We start from the raw sequence: 23449 nt of genomic DNA, 5'->3' as shown, positions 1-23449 counted from the left end.
GGGTGTGGGGATGCACTCACATGTGTCCGGCCACGTGGATGTTCCGGAGTTCTTACAGAGCTTAGGCTCCAGTGCCCCTCCTGCCTCCCATTGCCAGAGGTCAGTGTGCAGGACTGAAAGGTCCAGCCCTCTGATTAATCAGTCTTCCTTGTGCTCTGTAGAAACCCCACCTTGCCGCCTCAGTAGCATAAATGCAGGTGTGCTCCAGAGGGGCTCTTTATCTGGGTACAAAAGATAGTCCTGCCACTCAGGACCTTCTGAGGCTTTAGAAGCTTTGTGCTTTATTCCACACATAGCACATTCACGATCTTGTGCAGCCACCACTACCTTCCATATCTGGAGCTCTTCTCATCTCCAAAGACTGAAACTCTGTATCTGTTGAAGACTACTTCCCCAGCTCCCTACCCCCTGCTCCTGATTATAGCCCTTCTGCTTTCTGTCTCTATCAGTTTGTTCTACATACCTTAAAAAAGTAGAATCCTACAGTATTTATCCTTTTGTGACTTGCTTATTCCATTTAGCATAATGTTTTTAGGTTCATCCATGTTATAACATGTGCCCAAATTTCTTTCCTTTTTGAGGCTGTATAATATTATCTCTATCTTTATGTCACATTTTGTTAGCCATTTATCTGTCAGTGGGCACTTCGGTTGCTGCCGCTTTTCTTTTGTAAATAAGGCTGCTGTGAACAGGGTTATATAAATCTTTTAAAGTTCCTCTTTTCAGTTTTTAAGAGTATATACCCAGAAATGGAATTGCTGTATCATGTGATAATCCTGTTTTTATTTTTTTTGGAGAGCTGGCCATGCTGTTTTTCATAACAGCTGCGTCATTTTGCCTTCCTACCAACAGTGCACAGGGTTCCAGTTTCTTCACATTGTCAATGACACTTCTTTTCTTTTTTTTTTTAAGTTAGTTTTGTTTATTATTATTATTTTTGATAGGTATAAGGTGGTATCTTGTATTTTTATTTCCATAATACTTAGTGATTTTGAGCATCTCTCTAGGTGCTAATTGCCATTTATATATACTCTTTGGAGAGATGTCTGGATAAATACTTTTAAAATTGGCCAACTTAGGAAACCTGTGATGCCTTGTAAGAGTGGTTTCTAGGATGACCATTCTTGCTCTTCTGTTCCCCCATGGAACCCTGCTTCTCCCCCAGGTCCCTTCTAGTTGACAAAATAAGCTGGAACTCCCCACCCCCACCCCCTGGAATAGTCTCCTGACCATCGGTGTCTGTTTACTCCCAGAGGATGACACATTTTGAGGGCCTATGAGCAGGATTATCAATAGATGGGCTTCATGCCCTGGCCTACTTTATTTTTTTTTAAATCTTTTTAAAAAAAATAATTAATTTATTTTTAATAAACATATAATGTATTTTTATCCCTAGGGGTCCTGGCCTTTTTTTTATCCCCAGGGGTACTTTATCCCTTTTTTATCCTGGGGTTTTTATCCCCAGGGGTACTTTTTGAGAATCAGGTTCTTTTATGTTTTCTTTAATTGAAGTATGGTGGACACACAATGTTACATCACTTTCAGGTACAGCTATCAGTTGTCATCATAGAGCACTGTTACAGTACTGTTGACTATATTCCCTAGGCTGTCCTTTCATCCCCATGACTCATTCCTGCCATACCCGGAAGCCTGTACCTCCTCCCCACTTCATGCATTTTGCCCATCCTCCCTCCCCCTCCCCTCTGGCAACCATCAGTTCTCTATTTTAACGGGTCTGTTTTGCTTTTTTGTTCCTTAGGTTTTTTTTTTTTTTTTTTTTAGGTTCCACAAATATGTGAAATCATGTGGTATTTATCTTTCTCTGACTGACTTCACTTAGCATAACAGCCTCTGGGTGCATCCATGTTGTTGCCAGTGATTGCCGCTCCCCCCCCCCCCCACGCAAATCTCACTCTTTTTTTTGTGGCTGAATAATATTCCATAGTATGTATATGTACCACATCTTTATCCATTCATCTGTCAGTGGACACTTGGACTGCTTCCTGTCTTGGCTATTGTAAATAATGCTGCAGTAAGTCAGTCTTCTCAAAGTAGTGTTCTTGTTTCCTTTGGGTTAATACCCAGAAGTGGAATTACTAGATCATATGGTATTTGAGAACCAGATTCTTGACATGGTACCCTAGCTGCCACTTCTTCAGTGCCTGCCTTCAGTCATGAGTCCTGAGGTGACTAGATTTCCCAAGTCAACTGTATTCTTAGAGGGTTTGTCAATGGAAATAATGGTTATGTGATTTTGACTGTGCGTGTATGGTTCAACCTTGGGTATCCGTTGGGGTTGGGGTGAGTTTTTCATGAAGAGCCATACTATTTGATGTTCAATCCTTGGGGTCAATCTCATAAAGGGCAGGCGCTGGCAAACTTTTTCTACAGAGTTAGATAGTAAAAATTACTTTTTTTTGTAGGCAGTCAGGTTCCTGTTGCAGCTACTCAGTTTGGCTGCTCCAACAGGAAAGTAGCCATGGAAGAGATATGAACCAGTAGCTGTGACTATGTTCCAATACAACTTTATGTAGGAAAACAGGCTGGGGGCCATATTTGGCATGGGGCTTAGAGCGTTGTGAACCTCTGATCAAGAGTTTCATTCCTCACCATCTCTGATTTAACCAGCCTCTGTTGCTTTACCACAGGCAGATATCCAAGTGGAGCAGAATCGGCAGCACTTTTATGAACTGTCTCTTGAATATGTATGTAAGCTTCAGGAAATCCAGGAAAGAAAGAAGTTTGAGTTTGTGGAGCCTGTAAGTATCACAGAAGGTTATTCCATTGTTAGATTTTTGTGATATAATAGAAACATTTTTCTTCCTGGATCGATTTTACCATTGCTGGGGGCCATTGTGCATACACGTGAAGTGCAAAGCATCATAAATTAAAAAGGGTAAACACATCACCATGAGTCGAGGAATCACCTTACAAATTCGTGGTTCTCAGCCTTACTGGCACAGCAACATGTAGGGAATATTATTTCTCAAGGACTCGGCAGTCAGGTGCAATTTCGGCCACCCTATTGTAGGTCCGCCCTTTAAAGAAAAGTCCTGTGACATAAATGTCAGGTTGGGAGAGACAGTGGTGCTTTGATGGATAATCTTTCCTTTGCTCGAGTTTGTTCGGAAGCAAGCACACCAGTCCAAATTTTGGTACTTTGAACAATTATCAGTAACAAATTATTTCTAACCCAAGTAAGTTATGGCAACCTAAATTAAGAACCAGCAGGTGAAGCATTTGAAACTATTTTGTCAGTTACTCTGGCTAATCTATAGACCTGTGTACAGACATGTGATTTGTGTTTGTGCTTATATGGATGTGTTCTAATAGCTTTAGTTCTTTATATATATGTATTTTATTTTATTTATTTTTTTTTTTTGTGTGTGTGTGTGTGTGTGTGTATAATGTGTATGGACACATGAATATATGTAAAGTGTAATTCATACTGTGGGTTTTAGTGGAAAAAAACCCAAGAAACACTGGAATTCATGATTCTCAAGATTAATTTTAATGTAGGTGCTTTTGCCTATGATTTTTTCTTTTTCTTTTTTTTTTTTTAAGATTTTATTTTTCCTTTTAATTTATTTGACAGAGAGAGATCACAATAGACAGAGAGGCAGGCAGAGAGAGAGGAAGAAGCAGGCTCCCTTCTGAGAGAGAGCCCGATGCGGGGCTCGATCCCAGGATCCTGGGATCATGAAGGCAGAGGCTTTAACTCACTGAGCCACCCAGGCGCCCCTGCCCATGATTTTTAAAAAAAGCTTTACTGAGATAGAATTTACATCCCATACAATTATTCATTCCATGTGTGATTTTGAGAAGCAAAAAAAACCAACTACTAATGATAAACTTAAAATCGGCGTTCATAGAAGCAGTGGTCTAGTTAGATAATAGAATTAACTTTATTTCTTTATTTAAGATTTTATTTAATCAAGAGAAACAGAGATAGTGACAGAGATAGGAGACAGAGCATGAAGCTGGGAGGGAAAGGAGAAGCAGGCTCCCTGCCAAATAGGGATCCAGATGCGGGACTCAATCCCAAGAGTCTGGGATCATGACCTGAGCTGAAGGCTGACACTTAAGTGACTGAGCCACCCACACACCCCTAGAATTAACCTATTTTAAACAGAGAAATTCATCTCCATAAAGCTTTCTTTTATGTGAAATACTAATGAAGACCTGCATTTATTGAGCATTTACAGTGCTCATTGTTCAAGTCGTTGTTCTAATACTTCACCATGCTCATGTGTTTATTCCACACACTAACTCCATAAGGAGATATTTTTTATGATCCCAGTAAGCAAATAAGGAAATAGAAGTACAGAAAGTTTCAGTAATTTGCTCAAGGTCTCATAACAGAGCTGAAGTTGGGGATTGACCCCTACTGGCCACTTGACATTAGAGTCCCAGATTCCTAACTTGTGTAACACGACATTAGGAGGAAATTGAATTTCAAAATTTCCCTAATTCTGACCCCAAATCACTTTTTCTCACTTTAAATTCACTCACATGTTGGGCAGAAGCAGGTGCCCTTTAATCAAGAGGGGTAGGTGAGGGTAGGTCAGAACTCAGAGCTTAATGATCACCCTGTCTCTACCTGTCTCTGCCCCAGTTTCTGAAGATCCATAGACACCAGAGAGATGTCGCACTGCACTGAATGCCACTGGAGAGAGCCGCTAGCTCTTCGTTTCTGTGATTTCAATTTCATTATAGAGTATATTGACCTATGGTGATAAGATTTCAATTATTAATGAATGTAGAGATTCTCTTGACTGAAAGAACAAATGGGTGATATAGAACTCCATTTCTCCAGTACACTGGACTCTCAAAGCTATCTAATGGCTCTGATTTTTAAGGAAAAATCACAAACCTTTCATTTTGTAAAAGGACAAATTAATAAATAATATGTAGTTAGATTTAGTTGAATTCCAGTGACTTTTAAATTATCTTACTTCCAGTAGAATCATAGTGGGATGTGGGGGGGCGAGGCAGGGCGCAATACATGACTGTTTCTATTCTTTTTTTACCTCTACCCTGAGTTTTTTGTTTGTGCTAATGTCATTTTTTCCCCCTTTGTCTTAGATGCTGTCATTTTTTCAGGGAATGTTTACTTTCTATCATCAGGGCCATGAACTTGCCAAAGACTTCAATCACTACAAGATGGAACTACAGATCAACATTCAGAATGTAAGGAAATGAAAGCTTTCTAGTATAAGAGGATCTTTGAGATGTGTATTCTCATTTTGCTATATGAAAAGCCTTAAGCTAAGACTAGGCTGAGCTGTTGGTGTCGAGAAACTAAGGCTACGTTGCCACCTTCTGGTCAGTTCTCAGTGTAACAAACTGCTCTTCAATTAGGTGAGGCTCAGGAATTCTGCCACCTGGTGGCTCTTTTTTTAAAGATAGTGAATTTGTTTTAAGATTTGTTTTAATGTATTTTTCTTGTCTAACTTTCAGGTAAGTCATTAGGTATACGTTTTTAATCAGGAGTCCCATAATTTATTTTTATTATTTTTTCCAGTTTTATTGAGATGAATTCATATATGTACATATACATGTATATGTTTCAGTTGTACAGTGTATTGATGTGACATATCTATTGCAAAATGATTACCACAGTGAGTTTAGTTTATGTTTACCACTTCATAGAGCTGCAGAAGAATTATTTTCTTGTGATGAGAAATTTTAGGGTCTACTCTCTTAATAACTTTTAAAATATGTCCTAAAGCAGTGTTACTGTCACCATATTGCCTTCTGTAGGGATAGTTGTAAGGGTAAACTTAGTTATATAACTCAGTCTTTCGTGGAGAAAACAAACAAAGGAACACTCCACTTTACATGTAAGGCATTTCAGTTATTATGACCTCATTTCTATTACCTGCATATCTTACTTGGTTTTAATCCCAAGTAGGCATCTGGTTCAAGAGGAATTTCTTCCCTGTGTTTATGCATACTCACTAATGTATTGAGTTCATGGTTCCTGTTGGTTTATGATTTAGGAGAGCAGTATCAAATAGTATAACATAGATGATATTGATTAGGAGGTGGTGGATGTTTTTCCTCTCAGCACTTAAGTTGACTTTGAAAGTGTCCTCATTGAAATTCTTTTCAGGTTATGTTTAGTATAATGTTAGACCTCATTAGAGAAAAAAAAAGTGAGTGAGTTTTGGGACAAGCACATTCTAGCTCATCCTGAAAGACATATGAAGGATGGGACTCTGTGCCTGACTTTGAATTTAATCTCATCATTGAGACTGAGGAAGAATGGTTTTGTGTAGATTTTGGTTCTAAGTTTTTTGTTTAGTTCCCTACATTTGGGAGTGTAGATCAATCTCTTTCTCTCTCTCTCTTTTGGTAATTCAAGTATCATTTTGTATTTGTAGATTATTTGGGTGTTGAGCTGGGTTAAATAACTAAAAGAATATCCACCCCCACTCACACCCCCCACTATCAGTGACTATAGTGGAACAGAATTCTAAAAAAACGTCAAAATGTATCTGTATGTATAGATTAGTTCTAATTTTAAAATTGTCTCTGTAGGTAGTAGAACAGTCTAATGTTGCTGCGATTTTTCAGAGTACTTTTGCAGAGAATGGAATGCAGTTTTGTAAAAAGAACGTAATATAGTTGGTTTAGAAGATTAATTATACTCTCGATTTTTTTTTTCCCTCTACCACCTGGCTGTATAACTTGTGGAAATTTACTTCTCCTGTCTGGATGTCATCTGTCAAATGCAGGGCTGGCCTGGATGAGAACCTTCAGGCAGAATGGGTTCCATAATTTTTGAGGCCAGTGTAAATGGGAAGGCAGGATCCTTATTTTAAAATGAGGAATTTCAAGACTGTAACAGCAGAGTATTAAACCAAGCCTGTGACTTTCTGAGCACAAGGTCCTGTGTTGTTACACGGCCTATGTGCCCATGAAGCTGGCTCTGCCTGGGTATCTGGGGTGAGGGGTGGGTGTCTCCCAGGTGCTTCCATGAAACTATCCCTGCATAGCTTGCTTGTGGATGGACGTAGTCTGTAACACTCCTGTGTAGTACAAGGGATATGGTTACCTTATTTACACCAGAATGATTTTGAGAGATTAAATATTTCAGTGAAAATGAGCAATGCTCGGTCATGAAGTTTTAGAAGCAAAACCTAAAAATAAGCTATCCCTTAAAATGGTTTGGAAAATAACTTGGTTAATATCCTTACGACATTCTGAAGTTAACTTACCTTTGATAACAGTCATTTCCCATAGAGAAATGGGCAAAGAATGGTTGGCTGGAAAATATCTCCGTATCCTCTGCAATTCAAGGGTCCTCATCAGTAAACGGCCCGAAGAACTCTTCTCTAAATACTCACCTCTTTTATTCTGTGTCTGATGCTGCTCCCAGAACGCTTTCATCCAGAGCCTCCTCTTTCCACCTCACCTGCAGTTCTGAGAACACCTGGTCCAGGTGTCTCTGCTCTGTTTCTGTTTGTTCCTAGTTCATTCTTTTCCCTTCAGAAACGCCAACGCCTTTGAAACGTGGGCCACTCCTTCCGTGGTACCCGCCCACTGTACCCGAGTGTTGCTGTGCTTTGGTCATTTCTTGGCCATTTTGCTCATTCCCTGATGATACCAGCTTTTAGTGTAATAAAGGGAAAAGGCTGGCGATAGAAAACTACAGATTACAAAAATCCCAGTTATATGTCTTTTTTTTTATGCAGTGTATATTTATCTATTAAGGAAGTAGACCCAAATATTAAAACCTTAACATTAACTATCTGTGTGCTCTAAATATATGGATAATTTTGGTCAACTTTTAAGTATTTGTAGTAAAAAACAGCAAGATCCTTTTATAAAATCAGAAAAAAGGTAAAAGTTACTTAAAAATGAAAACAACCTAGTTTTCCCCATCTGGTTTCACCTTTTCTGTTGTAAAAATGGTAACACCTCTTTTATTTTTTTGAAAGCAATTTATTCCTCTTCGACTTTCCATAATCCAGAGTAAAACATGAAAAGCAAAACCGCAAGATGGCTTTTAGAAAATAGATTTTCAAGAAAAATATAAGTTGCATCAAAATTGAAGTATATTTTAAAAAACTAAATTTAAACTTTTGTTATCTTTATCCCCAGAAGAATGTGGGGAAAGAGAAACTAGAATAGAATTCTTCCTAGAAGGAAATATAATTTGAGAAATCTTAGAATTCATGAAGAATCCCCAGAAGAGCCTAAGAATAGTTAAGATTTTAAGAATATGCCCAAATATTTTTGCTACAGTGTTGTGAGAAAAGTAGAACACTAAAACAATAAATTACTTTTTTTTTTTTTTTTTTTGAGGGATTGGAAGTGATTGTGTAAAAATATGAAAGTGCTTATTTCTGAGAGATAGATTTATGGTCACTTTTAATCGCTTTTAAACATTTTCTTTCTGCCCCCAAGGCAGAACTGTTTATGCTCCTTCTCTCTTTCTATTTTATAATGTTGTGGATTCGTTTTTATATTCTGAAGAAATTTTTAAAAGTATAATTTCGCTTACAATCAGCTTTACAACAATGAACTGTTAGTCTGATATTGAAGATTTTCCTTTATCCTTTGACAGGGAATAACTGTCACTTTATGGTGACAGTGTAATAGTCATCGTAGTATGTAGTAGTAATGTCATCTACATTTATTTTGTTACTGTGGACCAGCCATTACCCGTGTGCTTTATTTGGAATTTGCACATTTCGTCTTCATAGAAGTCCTATGATATAGATTTTGTCATTCATATTTTACAGATGAGGACACTGAGGACAGTAACTTCCTGCTGTCCTACTGCTTTTGGGTCAGGTCCAGCATTGGAACTTGGGTGGACTCCTTCCAAGTGACCATGGTGGTTGGTTTCAGATTCTGTGCTGGGATATAAATGGGTCTCTCATCGCATGTCTGGGGCCTGTTAACATAGGAGCTGGGGAATGTATTGCCCAGACCTCAGCAATTTGTGGGTAACACAAGAGTCCCTTCAATTGTAGAAACAAAGATTTAGGCCCCACGGGTGAATCTCCTCTTACCAGTTCTAAACTGTGTTTCCCTCATCCCCATGGAAGGTATCTTACATGGGATTTAGACTCTATTACCTTTTCACCTGGGGTCTGTTGCCTGCTGTTCCTTTTTCTGCCACCTCCCTCTGCACGGGGACGTTTGAGGGGAATATGGGGATTCCAGTGAGGGTGCGTGTGTGTGTAGGGCCTTACCTCTTTTCTGTTATGTTATTTTGCAAGGTTACTAAAGCAGGGCTGCATGGAACCCACCCTCATGGTTTACAGCTGTTCATGAAACCTTTTTTGTATTAAAGATTTTATTTATTTATCTGACAGAGATCACAAGCAGGCAGAGAGGCAGGCAGAGAGAGAGGAGGAAGCAGGCTCCCTGCCGAGCAGAGAGCCCGATGCGGGGCTCCATCCCAGGACCCTGGGATCATGACCTGAGCTGAAGGCAGAGGCTCAACCCACTGAGCCACCCAGGCGCCCCGAAAGTTTCTTTTCTCACTGAGCAGGGAGCCCACTGCAGGGCTCGATGCCAGGACCCTGGGATCATGATCTGAGCCAAAGGCAGATCCTTAACCACTGAGCCACCAAGGAACTCTCCTTTTTTGTATTTTTAATCATACTTTGCCTTCCTTTCCTCTCTGAATGAGGTCATGGGGCGAGGACGGGAAAACTTAACATGGCTATCTGTGCTTGGAATCAGCCTTTTCCCTCTGCCTTGAAAGCTTTATTTCTGGGTATGACCCTGTGTAAAGCTCCTTCTCTCTCCCGTCTTCCTTTCCCTTACTATGGGAGTGAACCTATGTTAAGCCTGACTCGCCAGGTTTCTAGACATACTCAAATGTGTCTGATTTCCAGCCTGGTCCTCAACTTGAATCCTCCTCCCAAAGAGGTGAGGTAATAATATATTGAATTTATAAGCCTTAATTTAAGACTGGTTTATTTGGAAATATATTTAGGAAAGCATGCTAGGAAAGGAATTTCCTTTTCCTTTTTATTGACAATGGATAGCACAGACGATCTTAGAGGTTATTTTGAAGATAAAGCACCAAAAAGTATTTTCAGTTGTGCCAGCCACAGTGTAAACACTCTACGGGTCACTTACTGTACTGTTTCCAGTCTAACATTGTTATTATTTGATGATAATATTTACCTGGAACTTAGAATTGGAGATTGTGAGTTTCTAGCCTTTCTATTATTTATATTCAAATTTTAAAAAATGTAGGGATACCTGGTGGCTCAGTTGCTTAAATGTCTGCCTTTGGCTGAGGTCATGGTCCCAGGGTCCTGGGACTGAGTCCTGTCCGGTTCCCTGCTCCACGGGAAGTCTGCCTCTTCCTCTGACCCCCCCACCCCCCATGCTCTCTCTCTCAAATAAATAAATAAAATCTTTATAAAAAAATAAAAAATGCAATTTTCACTCTTATTCATAATTTACCTAAAATGGTAAAATCATTCTCCTCCCTCCCCAGTGCAGAGTCGTATGCATCTGAGAAAGTCAGACAGTAAGGCAGGTGGTACTCCACGGCGAGGTCTGCAGCAGGCAAAGTGGGGATGATGGGGGGTGGGGAGGGTAGAGAGGCAGCCTGCAGAAGAGACAGCTGAAGTGTTTGGGAGATTGATTATATGGAGCAGATGTGTTAATTGAACAAGTAAGTAAATAGATTGAGAATAATGGGAGCTGGAGTTCTCACTCTCTGGAAAGAAATGTATCAAATCAGGAAGGGAGGGGTGCCTGGGTGGTTTAGTTAGGCTCCTGACTCTTGATTTTGGCTCAGGCCATGATCTCAGGGTGAGCAGGGAGCCTGCTTCAGTCTGCTTGAGATTCTGTCTTCCTCTCCCTCTGCCTCTCCCTCTGCCTGTGTGTGCTCATGCACGTACTCTCTCTCTCTCTCTGTCAAATAAATAAACAAATCTTCCAAATTGGGAAGGGATAGGCTAGAAAGAAACTGGAGTATTGGATTGGGGTTACACTTGTTGGTGTGAACATGTGAGTTTTTTTAGTATAGCGACACATAGAAATGTATGTATGTAAAGGAAAACCCCACCTATCTTTGTGTACATATATATACATCTGTGTAGTTTTTCTGTCTGCCAAGAACACACAGAAGTAGTGACACCCCTTTAACTGTGACACACTGTGACCAGACTGTATCAGACTCCTTTTGGGACCAGAAAGTAAGGAACTGCACAATTAAGGGAGTGTCTCAAAAGATTCAAGATTCAGCTAGAAGGGGCCCCTGCTGGTCCAATCCCAGGACAATTTGAGCATTACTATAAGTAATGAAAGTATTGGGTGCAACTCATGAGATTAACAGGAATGTCAACGTGTGTGCAAGTGTGTGCTTGTGTGTGTGTGTGCGTGCCGGCATCTGTACACACGGCATGCACGTATCTGTATCTGTGTGTATGTACAGGCATGCCTCACTCTGTTGTGCTTTGCTTTTTTAAGCTTCAAAGATCCTGTGGGTTTTTTTTTAATTTGTTTTTGTTTTTTACAAATTGAAGGTCTACGGCAATCTATGCCATACAATGTTATGTTATTTTTACAGTAGCAGTTGCTTACCTTGTCTGTCTGTCTCATATTTGGATAATTCTCGTGATAATTCAGGCTTTTTCATTATTATTACATTTGTGATCATGATCCATGATCTTTGATGTTACTATTGTAATTGTTTTGGGGTGCCACAGACTGTGCCCGCATACGATAGTGAACGTAATCAGTGAATGTGTGTGTTCTGACTGCTCCACTGACCAGCCGTCCCCCACCTACCCCCATCTTTCTCCCTCTGCTCAGGCTTCCCTGTTCTCTGAGACACAACAATATTGAGATTCGGCTGGTAAATAACCCTATATTGGCCTTTAAGTGTTCAAGTGAAAGGAAGAGTCACACATTAAATCAAAAGCTAGAAGAAACCTTAGTGAGATAGACATGTCGAAAGCTCAGATAGGCTGAAACCTAGGTGTTTTGCCCCAAACAGTTAGCCAAGTTGTGAGTGCAAAGGAGAAATTCTTGAAGGAAATTAAAGGTGCTACTCCAGGGAACACATGGATGCTAAGAAAGCAAAATGCTCTTATTGCTGTTATGGAGAGAGTTGGAGCGGTCTGGATAGAAGATCAAACGAGCCACAACATTGCCTTAAGCGAAAGCCTAATCTAGAGCAAGGCCCTAATTCTCTTCAGTTCTTTGAAGGCTCAGAGAGGTGAGGAAGCTGCAGAAGAAAAGCTGGAAGCTGGCAGAGATTGGTTCATGAGGTTTTAGGGAAGAAGCGGTCTTCCTAATGGACGAGTGTGAGGCGAAGTGGCGTGGGCTGATGGAGAAGACACAGCAAGTAGCTCCATCCAGAAGCTCCAGCTAAGAAAATTCATGAAGGTGGCCTTGCTACACAGCAGGTTTCAATGTTGATAATGTTTGGCTTCAAAGCTTCAAGGGATGGGCTGACTCTCTTGTCAGAGGCTAATGTAGCTGATGACTTTAAGTTGAAGCCGGTGTTCATTCTGAAAATCGTAGAGCCCTTGAGCATTAGACTGAATCTACTCCACCTGTGCTCTGTGAATGGCAGGAACAACAAGGTCTGGATGACAGCACATCTGTTAACGGCGTGCTTTACTGAATGTTCTAAGCCCACCATTGCGAGCTAGATGCCACGAAGAACATTCGTGATTCACGGGAAGAGGTCAAAATATCAACATAAGCAGGAGATTGGAAGAAGCTGATTCCAACTCTCAAGGATGACTTTGAGGGGTTCAAGGCTTCAGTGGAGGCAGTAACTGCAGATGGGGTGGGAACACTAAGAGAACCAGAATTAGAAGTAGAGCCTGAAGAAGGGACTGAATTGCTACAATCTCATGATAAATCTAGAACAGATGAGTTGCTTTTTATGCATGAGCAAAGAAAGCGGCTTCCTGAGATGGAAGCTACTGCTGGTGAAGATGCTGTGAAGGTTGGTTAAAATGACAACAAAGAAGTTAGAACATTCTGTAAATTTGATTGATAAAATAGCAGCAGGGTTTGAGAGGGTTGAGTCCAATCTGGAAAGAAGTTCTATCATGGGCAAAATGCTACCAAATATCCTTGTTGTCTTATTTCAAAACATTGCCCCAGGGGCACCTGGGTGGCTCAGTGGGTTAATAAGCCTCTCCCTTCGGCTCAGGTCATGATCTCGGGGTCCGAGGATCGAGCCCCACATCGGGCTCTCTGCTCAGCAGGGAGCCTGCTTCCTCCTCTCTGCCTAGATCTCTGCCTACTTGTGATCTCTCTCTGTCAAGTAAATAAATAAATAAGTCTTTAAAAAAAAAAAAAAAAAAAAAGGCCTAGCCACCCCAGCCTTCAGCAGCCACCACCCTGGTCAGTCAGCAGCCGTCAATATCAAAGCAAGATCCTCCACCAGCAAAATGATTATGACTGAAAGCTCAGATGATGGTGTTTTTTTTTTTTTTAAGCAAATAGCATTTTACACGTAAAATATGTACATTTTTTGTTTTTTTTTTTGATATGTACATTTTTAAGAAATAATTCTATTGTGTACTTAATAGACGACAGTATAGTGTAAACATAACTTTTATATATACTAGGAGACTCCAAAATTCATTTGACTTGCTTAATCACAATATTCACTCTATTGCAGTGACCTGGAACCAAACCTGCAATATCTCTAAAGTCTTTATATATATAAATATTATACACACACAGACACACATTCAGGAAGAAGTGAGGGTTGAGAGAAATCTAAGTAATGTGACAAAGGAGGCAAATAAATAAAATCAGGGTATCATTGGTATTAAAATGGGGACAAGAAATCCTGGAGGCATGAGAACTAGGAAGGGAAGGAGGGGACCGACCGGCCGTTAATAGATGAGTCCCACTGTCCTTGCAATCCTGCGTTTTGTTCTAGTACATATATATATATATATATATATATTTTTTTTTTTTTTTTTTTTTTTTTTTGTACTCTCAGCTTGTGTTTAAGGTAAGCGTCTTCAGATAAGTTTTCCACTTTGCAATCCACATTTATCAGACTCCCATTCCCCTAAAATAAATGTGTACCATTCTACCATTTTGCTGTTCTAGGACCCTTGGTAACCTCTTTCATTGCAGGGAGGAGAGGGGAGGGATTTCAATAAAAAAATTTTTTTTATCTCCACTTCTTCACAATTTCACATCAGCAGTTTTTGGGTGTTAATACAGTTATTTTAGAGTGTGGATAAAAGACATGTCCAGAAACTTGGCGGTGCTGACTCATCATGCTTGCCTCGGTAATTTCGTCACTTCACCTCGCATGTATGTTTCCACTGTGTCTGTGTGACAGAGATATTAGCACTCCAAGTCTCCTGGGTTTCAGAAATGTGATTTGTCTCTCCAGATATCAAAGACATTATTTGTACATGAGATTCCTTCCCCCGCTCTCCTTTATCTGAGAAATGTCATTTCAAGTGCAACTACCATGACCTGCAAAAACTGACCTCATATTTATCAGTTGGCAGAGAAGAATTAACTTTTTTAGGTTCTGAGTACCTAATACTGCTGGTATAATACTAGTGAGTCAGATTGATTGTGCAAAGGAAAGACTTCCCAGATCTTTTATGACATACTTAAAAAAAAAAAAAATCTAAGATTTAGTAATATTGTGGGATGTGGAGCTATGAATTCTTATGTTGAATAACACAAGCATTCTTGGTGTTCAAAGCTTCAAGAGTAAAGAACCTTCAGTTACCTTAGCTTAGACTCCTCTATTAGCTATTCTACCACTAATTTTTTTTCTTTTAACGGTAATCTTCACAAAGAGACACACTGGAAGTGATGGGTATATTTCAAGAATTTTATAGGAAAATCCTACCAATTTAATTATAGTTATCCAGAGACTTAAAAATGTACATGGAAAAGGTCATATGAGAACTTAAAACTTACTTTTTTTTTTTTTTTTTTTAATCTATTTCAGACACGGAATCGTTTTGAAGGAACAAGGTCAGAAGTGGAAGAGCTTATGAACAAAATAAGACAGAATCCCAAAGACCATAAACGAGCAAGTCAGTTCACGGCAGAAGGCTACTTGTATGTACAGGAAAAAAGTAAGAGGACCTCCAGCAGTGATAAATAACTAATGAAAAATTACTTTAAAACTCTTACTGTAATTACTCCTTTTTGGAACAGTTATTCCTACCACTTCCTTTGCCCCCTCTTGTCTTAGAAGGTATATTTTGTATTGTGGGGGAAAACACATTCTTGCTCTAGGGAAAGGACAGTGAAATTAGGAACTCAAGGAGCACCCCACTTTCCAGACGCACCCTGGAATTCTGCATCACACTTGGCTAAAACTTGCTTATAAGGATGCCAGAACTTGGTGTAAGGCTGAAAGCGAGGCGAGGTATTTTTCCTCCCTTCCCTTCATCCCTCACCGTCCTTATCACCTACGCACACGCATATGCACATTCATATACATATGCACACCCTCCCCCTCCCACAGCCCTCCTTCTCCATGCTCAAGTCAACAGGGACATATTCCTCCTATTCCTTTACATCAGTTCTTTCCACACCGATCTGAGATCATTTGTTCTTGCTAAAATTATCAGGGTGATTGCAGATGGCTATAAAAAATAGTCCTAGATGGCATTCTAACTTATCTCATGGAATTTTTAGTATTGTTGCTCTCAGTGGATATGTGGTGTATAAAGTGTCCTTATTTTGAAAATTAAGGCACCTAAAAATTCTTACAGACTTTTTGATAGTTTGGTCGTATTTTAACTGTTCAGCTTTTAAACTTTACTTCATTAACTGTAGAACCCAAGTACTGTTTAGTAGACGGGAGGCGAATGCGAAAATGTTTCTGTATTTGCTGTTTTCCTGCCTTCCCACACCTAACTGTAGCCCAGCGCCTTTCAGTTTTCAGTAGTGTGGCTGATTTACAAGACTTTCCAACCGACTGCTGGAGTAGGAGAGTGTACTCAGGGAAGAGCTGTGGGGTAGCTACGCTTCCAAGTGAAGTTAATGCATCTGTGGCCGGCACAGTGGGTCTTTTTCCATTTGTCCTTATTCAGTCTGGGCTTCCCACAGTCTTTATGTCTCACAAAGAGGAGTTGCATGGCGAGTAGAACTTGGAATCTTTCTGATGCTTTAGCTTTTTAATCTCAGTTTGTTTTGAATTGGAAATAACTAAATTAATGTGTAGGTTGGAGACATAAGAAGGATAGAATTTTTGTATTATATGCCCCTGATGAAAGTTATAGGAGACTTTAATTTTTAGATTTATAGCTGTTGTTCAACTTACTGTCTTTAAGAGGAAGTGGGCTGAGTCTAGTTGGAAGAACAGAATGAAAACATTAGGGGCAACATCTACTCTTATTAACTGTATGCCAGATACCTTGCTAAACTTTTTATACACCTTGTCTCATTTAATCCATTAAAAAACCCCTATGAAGTGCACAGTACTATTGTTACTCCATTACTGTTACTCCATTTACCATTGAGAAAATGGAAGCACCGTTGAGAAAATGGAGAGAATTTCCCCTAGATCACAGGTTCTGAATGCTGGAATTGTCAGTCCGTGTCACGCTATCTAGGATATTACCTGGAGTGTGGACAGCTGTGGAAAAGCCTATATGCTCGGGTCAGATGGGAGTCAGGAAAGGACAGTGGCTTAATGAATGGGAAGATGTTGGTGTTAGGGAACAGAGACTCCATTTTGAGGATAGGCTTTGTCATTTTTCGGGCCTTTGGTCTAAGCTTAAGTTCTTTAAAATTAAAGAGATAATAATGAACCATCCATTCATCCATTTTTCTTAGTATTTAGTGAAATATCTGCACTTTTTCTTAGTATTTAGTGAAATATCTGCACAGTATGTTCTGAACCATAGAATAGGATACAAATGCTAGCTATTTGTAACACACACACCAGTGGTCCCTGGATTTTGGTTTTTGCACTCCTGATGACCTGAGGTGAGATTTACTATGGTCTAGTAACATTTTTCATTCCCTACTGCCCCCAAAACAATGTGAATGGCTAATTTTTAAAGCTCAGTGGATTCCTTTTGAATGAGTTCTTTTTTCCCTCCTAAGCTTGTCCTTCTTGATTTTTAGGTATAGAAATTTTGTTTGCAGGCAAAATGATGGTGATAAAAGGTGTTACTTTTTTTTTTTTTTTTTTAATCTTTACTTGGTAAAAACACAACTGTCAACTTCTTTAGGGAGTTAATTTTGTTATGATTGGACTTTTACTGGTTTATACTAGATTGCTAGGTATTCCTCACACAGACCCCTGTCTTCCAAGAGCTCAGGTGGTGATAAGACTGACTTTACAAGAGGTAAAAAGAGGTTCTGAGAATGTTCTGGTTGTATGTGAACCGCTCACCTCTCTGTGCTTCAGTTTTCATTTTAAAGCTTAGCTTTACCGTCGTTAGTAAGGACCGCTGCCTACCAAGTTGCTATAGTGAGTTTAACACTCCTGTAGATGCTGGACTAGATGCTTTTTCTCAGCATTGTGATTCTTTGATTGCATCATTTTGAGAGGCCAGAACCGAATCCAAACCCATCACGTACATTGAATGGAATACTTGAAACCCTTGTGAGATCTTAATACCTGGAAATAAACAAAAAATATAGTTCACAATGAAGAGATTTTTAGGTGTAAGATAATGGCCCAGTCTGGCAAACTGTTTGAAGAGTATGTCTTCAACTCATTGCTTTGTTGCTGAAAAGTATTGAATCTTCTCTCAAATAATCTCTTAGCCTTCTTATTTTCCCTACTTTTTTGCTTTTTAAATTGGAATCAACAGTGTTGCTGGTTTGTTTCCTTGAGCTTTATTAGTTGATGCTTAATGGGTTTTTCCTCTTTAGTAATATGTTTGAAACTCTGTGTATCTGCTTATTTATGAGGAAAAATGTAAAGTTCTACTTCTTGTTAAAGGGCCTGCTCCATTTGGTTCCAGTTGGGTCAAACACTACTGCATGTATCGGAAAGCTGCCAAGAAGTTCAACATAATCCCGTTTGAGCACAGATCTGGGGGAAAACTTGTAAGTATTTGATTATATATTATGTGTTCTATATGAGAGGTAGTTTTTGAGGCTGACGTTTTATTCATTGTTTTATTGGTTTTATTTCCTTGAGAGAGAGCATGATCAGAGAGGGGGCAGAGACAGAGGGAGAAGCAGTCTCCCCACTGAACTGGGAGCCCGACACGGGACTCCATCCCAGAATCCCGGGATCATGACCTGAGCCAAAGGCAGACGCTTAACCCACTGAGCCACCCAGAGTCCGAGGCTGACATTTTAATGTTGTTTATATTCTCTAATGATAAAGACATTATATTTTGATTTTAGGATTAAAATCTTTATTTTCTTTCTAAATAAAGTAGGCCAGTGAACAACAATTCTTGTGGTTTTTGGATTGTATGTATGGGTTTTTATGATCAGGACTAGAATCCTTTTATGTCACTGTTCTTGGAGGATAAAATGAACACGTATAATGAGCTTTCACAATTCATTGTTCTGTCAGGATGGTATTTGCAAAGATCTGATATGCACATGTGTATTCACAGCCCTAAAACATTGTACAGTAGATAGTTTGTAGTGAATTTTGTTGTTTTACATTTAGACTTACAAAGTTCTCACTTAGGCCATTCCCAGTTAGTTAACTACTCCTCCCACAGAAATAAATTACAAAAAAACACAAGGTAGCAAAAAGACCTCAGGAATTGGCTCTGTAGGGAAGATGATCGTTATTTGGGTTTTAAATAGAAATGGCACCTCAGGGGAGCCTGGGTGGCTCAGTGGGTTAAAGCCTCTGCCTTCGGCTCAGGTCATGATCCCAGGGTCCTGGGATCGAGCCCCGCGTTGGGCTCTCTGCTCAGTGGGGAGCCTTCTTCCTCCTCCTCTCTCTCTGCCTGCCTCTCTGCCTACTTGTGATCACTGCCTGTCAAATGAATAAATAAAATCTTAAAAAAAAAAAAAAAAGAAATGACACCTCATAGCAATAATTGATAGTCTGGAGGCAAAGCTCTTCCACCAATATTGAATACAATTGGTAACACATTAAAAAAGTGGGGAAGACATAGCTTATTGGGTAGATGGGCATGATTTGCTTGGGTTTCTGTTTACAGATACTTTGCCTCTTCGTGAAATATGTTTAAAACAGCTTATAATACAGGCATAGTTTTTGTGATAATGAAATAGATGTGGAAAATCAAGGCCATGGAGAAGAGGAAGAAGTGAGGATATCACTCGTAAAGGCTGTTGGGCTTAAGATTGAGTATAAGGTTCCTGTCAGGACTAATTCAGGTGCTAATGCATGTCTGCTTAGTGATGTCTCTGTTTAACCATCACATAATAAAAAATACGCTTCAGAATAGAAGTGTATTTCAGAATGTCACATGACTGCGGCATTTTGAATATTGGCATACTTGAATGTTTGTTTAATATTACTTAGAGATTCTCCTATTTTAGAAAATATAACAATGTTCTAGAAGGAGGTACATGGGGTCTTAGAGTTTTTTCCTTAGAACCTGTGTTCCTGCATTGCTTCCATTATGGATGGTTTAGCGAGGTAAAACAGTGCCATATTAAAACAAATTAAATATGAATTCAGAGTGATCTTCTCTGGAAACAAAACCCGCATTGATTGAGTGGTTCTTGCTTCCTATGATCACAGTAGCTACGTGGCCTTTTGATACATAATACCTTTTAGGTAGATTCATTTAGAATTGAAGTTTTTATAGGTCAAGAATGGTCATATATTGCCTATTTCATATGATGTCACATAGTATGAATTAAAAATTATTCCTTTTTAAAAAAGAGTGTAATAAAAGAATAGCAAATATTCTGGCATGGGGAAACTGTTGTTAATCTGTCTTTTAAAATTAGTGCTCATGAGGTCTGGTTTAGTGTTACTGTAATCAAAGTAAGATCTAGAAAACTTTAAGGAGAAGAGGATGACATAAATGATTAAAATTATAAATAAGGATGCCTGGATGGCTCAGTCAGTTAAGCATCTGCCTTTGGCTCAAGTCATGATCTCTGGGTCCTGGGATCTAGCCCCATGTCGGACCCCTGCTCAGCAGCCAGTCTGCTTCTCCCTCTCCCTCTGCCCCTTCCCCCACTCATGCTTTCTCTTTCTCTTGATCTCTCTCTCTCTCTCATATAAATAAAGTCTTAAAAAGAAAGATTATAAATAGTGTTTAAACAGATTTGTTTGAAAGAGAATAAGATAACTGGACTTAAAATCTTGAAACTTGAGGGGCGCCTGGGTGGCTCAGTGGGTTAAGCCTCTGCCTTCGTCTCAGGTTGTGATCCCAGGGTTCTGGGATCGAGCCCCACATTGGGCTCTCTGCTCAGCAGGGAGTCTGCTTCCTCCTCTCTCTCTGCCTGCCTCTCCTTCTACTTGTGATCTCTGTCAAATAAATAAAATCTTTAAAAAAAAAAATCTCTTGAACCTTGGGGCACCCCCTCCCCAATATAGGGCTCTTTAGTGTGTCTATATTATAATTTTTGAGGATGTTTAAAATGATTTTTTGCAGGGAGATGGAGAGGTGTTCTTTTTGAAAGAATGTACCAAGAGGCATACTGACTCCATTGACAGAAGATTTTGCTTCGATGTGGAAGCTGCTGACCGGTAACTTATTAGAATTCTTGCACTTAATGAAAGAGTACTATAAAAAATGATTTAAAAAACAGAGGTTAATTGAAACTGAGATTTCCTTGGCCTGAAAGAATTTTATCTTTTTACATTTCCAGGCTTTGTATTTATTTTGACCTGTTTAGTCTTCGTCTCTGTGTTTAGTTGTGGAGTGATAGCTTGGACTTGGCTGGAGTTTGAAGTCCTTCTAATAAGTAATTAAAAAATTACCTTGAAGCATTTCATTGTTGATCGAAGCCTAATTGTGGCACTGAAAGAATAATGAATGAAAGTGAGGAAGTGGGTGACAAAGCTGATGAGAGATGGTGGGTTGTTAATGCAGAACAATACTCGTTTTTGTGTGTGGGAATTTTCGGTGTGTGTATTCTGTATGTGATGGAGGCTCATAGGCAAACTGTTTATTTAAAGACTGCTTATCTTTTCCCTTGTATGACTTTCCGTTATTATAAAAGAATCTTTGCCAGAGAGGAAGGAGTTAAAAAAAAAAAAAAGAAAAATGTACTTCTGATAATATTACTTCTCTGGCATTTCTTTCTGTGTCCTCCTGTCCTACTAAGAAAAATCTTGGTACTCATAGAATATTTCTTTAGTAATGTCTGACAGTATGGTGGTTCCTCACCAGTGCTGGTTTTGGCAACACTGGTCTTTAGAGAAGGCTGTTTCTTAGTTGTATAACAAAAGTTTACAGTATGAGATTTCTGTAATAAAAGTTCATTTCATGTCAGGATCCATGAATACAAAAATAATTAAGCCTTCCTTTTCCCTCGGATGATGGAGCCTAGTGTATGGGTTGGATGCAGAGAGGGGAGAGCTATGCTTTCCTTTCCAATAAATGAACTGAGATCACATACATAAAAAGCATGCCGCTAGGCACCATGATAAATTTGGCACCATCATGAGAAAGGTAGTTGAACAAGCATTTTGCCAAGGCTGGAATAAAATGAAAGAGAATGTCATTGTGGAAGAGGTTCAGTTTCAGGCCAATAAGGACGGGTTCAGAGACCTTAAGAAGAGTTTCAGGCTGTGCAGTACAACTTGAGCATCTGCGGGTGTCGACCTGTAGTGGGCATTTACTGAGTCCTAAGTGCCAGACAGTGCCAGGTGTTCTGAGTTCATCTTTGATTTATCTCATTGAATCCTCACCACAGCCCTATCAGGCAGGTATCATCCTTCCCATTTTATGATTGGAATCTGGGCCACAGAGAGCTTAGGCGATTTTCCCAAGGACATGGAGTTGGTAAGTGGAAGGGCGGGGATTTGAACTTCTGCATTCTGCCTCTGGAGCCCATTCTACCGCTCAGCCACTATACTGTAAGTCTGAGTATCATCTGTAATTGTGACAGTCCCTGAATAACTGACAGAGGTGAGTCAGCAGTGTTGCTACCAGAAAATGTAATGGGGTTAATCTGATTTGATTTGAAAGCAGGACACTTCTAGGGCTTTCATATATCATTCTAATAGAGCGTTTATTGTTTTTGCCTAACCCCGTATTTTCTCTAAGACTTGATCATGCCAAATGCACTTGGTCAACGATGATCCTAGATTGACCAGGGATTACTGGGGAGTTATTTTTGCCTATATAGGGTAATACTTTACAAATAGAGAAGGGGGCAGGAGATGTTAGAGGTGATCTAGTGGTTTTTAAACTGCTTTATAAGGTTTATAGGCTTTTCGAATAAAATCTTACATTTATGTATATGTGAAACAAAAAAGAAAGTTCCCTTATTGAAGTAGGGTCAGGGGGCCTGGATCCTTACTTTTTCAGCTTCCTCCTTGTAGACATCTCTAATTTACTTCTGTTGATACCCAGAGCTGCTTTTTCGGAAATCGTGGCTGGGGGACCATTAATCTGGTCTAGATAGATGGTCGAAGAAAGGCATATAGAAGGTCTGACATCTAATTGATGACTGATGGATTATTTGGAGTCAGCTGGGCTTGAGACTCCTAGGCAGAGTGGATGGCTCCTGTGACGGTCTGGAGCCAAGGGAAGATGTGGTCCGTTTGAGAGCCCCAGAGAGACCAGCAGCACTGGAGCAGCCAGGAGGAGTAGGAGAAGAGGCTTGAGATACTGTCAGTAGCCTGATATTGAGGTTTTTTAGTTCAGTCCATTAAATGGCATTTATATTTTTCAAAACCCACTCTGGCAGAGTAAAGCCTGCAGGCCGCAAGGACAGATGAAAGGCGCTGTGTTAGTGTTGGTAGCCGTGGGAATGGAAACTAAGGGATCCATCTGAGCCGGAAGTTTAGAGCTAAATTTAGAGACAAATTGAATGTTGGAGTATAGAGCAAAGGAGGGAAAGGTTTCTGGCTTAAATGACTAGGTAATACCATTTGCTAAGATGGAAAACCAAGGAGGCCCAAGGGTGGAAAACAATGAATTCAACTGTGGTCATGTTGAGTTCGATTGCTGTGGGTCATTCAGGAGGAAACCCAGTGGGAGACTGGGTATAGATTGGCAGCTTTGGCAATATTGGACCCCCCCACCCCCATGGCTACACCACGCTCATTGCCCCAAATTTCGTGGACCTCTCCATCTTCAGCTATTGCTCTTTTTTTTTTTTTTTTTTAATTCCTATGGCTATCTTATTCTTTCCTTCCTTCCTTCCTATTCACATGGTTTCATTCTCAAAGTGAATCACTCCGCTGTCGGTATTTTTCTTTTTTCCTGTGTTTTGAGCTGCTTTTAGAATCTTCAGCTACTTAAATGGTTTGTTTCCAATTCTACTCCTTTTATAATTCTTGGTGATTTCAATACTGCCTGAGATGATCCTTTTCGGCACTTTGCTTCTTGACTCCTGGAACTCCTCTCCTTCGCTCGTCTTG

The 23449-nt window shown here is 39.7% G+C and overlaps 1 protein-coding gene across 2 annotated transcripts in view; it reads left to right on the top strand.

Moving 5' to 3' along the window:
* ARHGAP10 (Rho GTPase activating protein 10) overlaps window positions 1-23449 on the top strand; it is a 318466-nt gene that overhangs the window by 114418 nt on the left and 180599 nt on the right. For both annotated transcript variants that reach the window (XM_059175791.1, XM_059175783.1), the window contains exons 6-10: window positions 2649-2759; window positions 5086-5190; window positions 14942-15071; window positions 17903-18009; window positions 20508-20602. In XM_059175791.1, coding sequence (XP_059031774.1) covers window positions 2649-2759; window positions 5086-5190; window positions 14942-15071; window positions 17903-18009; window positions 20508-20602 — 548 coding nt within the window. The remainder of the gene's footprint in view (window positions 1-2648; window positions 2760-5085; window positions 5191-14941; window positions 15072-17902; window positions 18010-20507; window positions 20603-23449) is intronic.

This window comes from Mustela lutreola, chromosome 1 (genome assembly GCF_030435805.1).
Source record: "Mustela lutreola isolate mMusLut2 chromosome 1, mMusLut2.pri, whole genome shotgun sequence".
In the NCBI taxonomy this organism is placed as follows: domain Eukaryota; kingdom Metazoa; phylum Chordata; class Mammalia; order Carnivora; family Mustelidae; genus Mustela; species Mustela lutreola.
The sequence above is the reverse complement of the archived record's forward strand: the minus strand, read 5'-3'. Positions and strand labels throughout refer to the sequence as shown.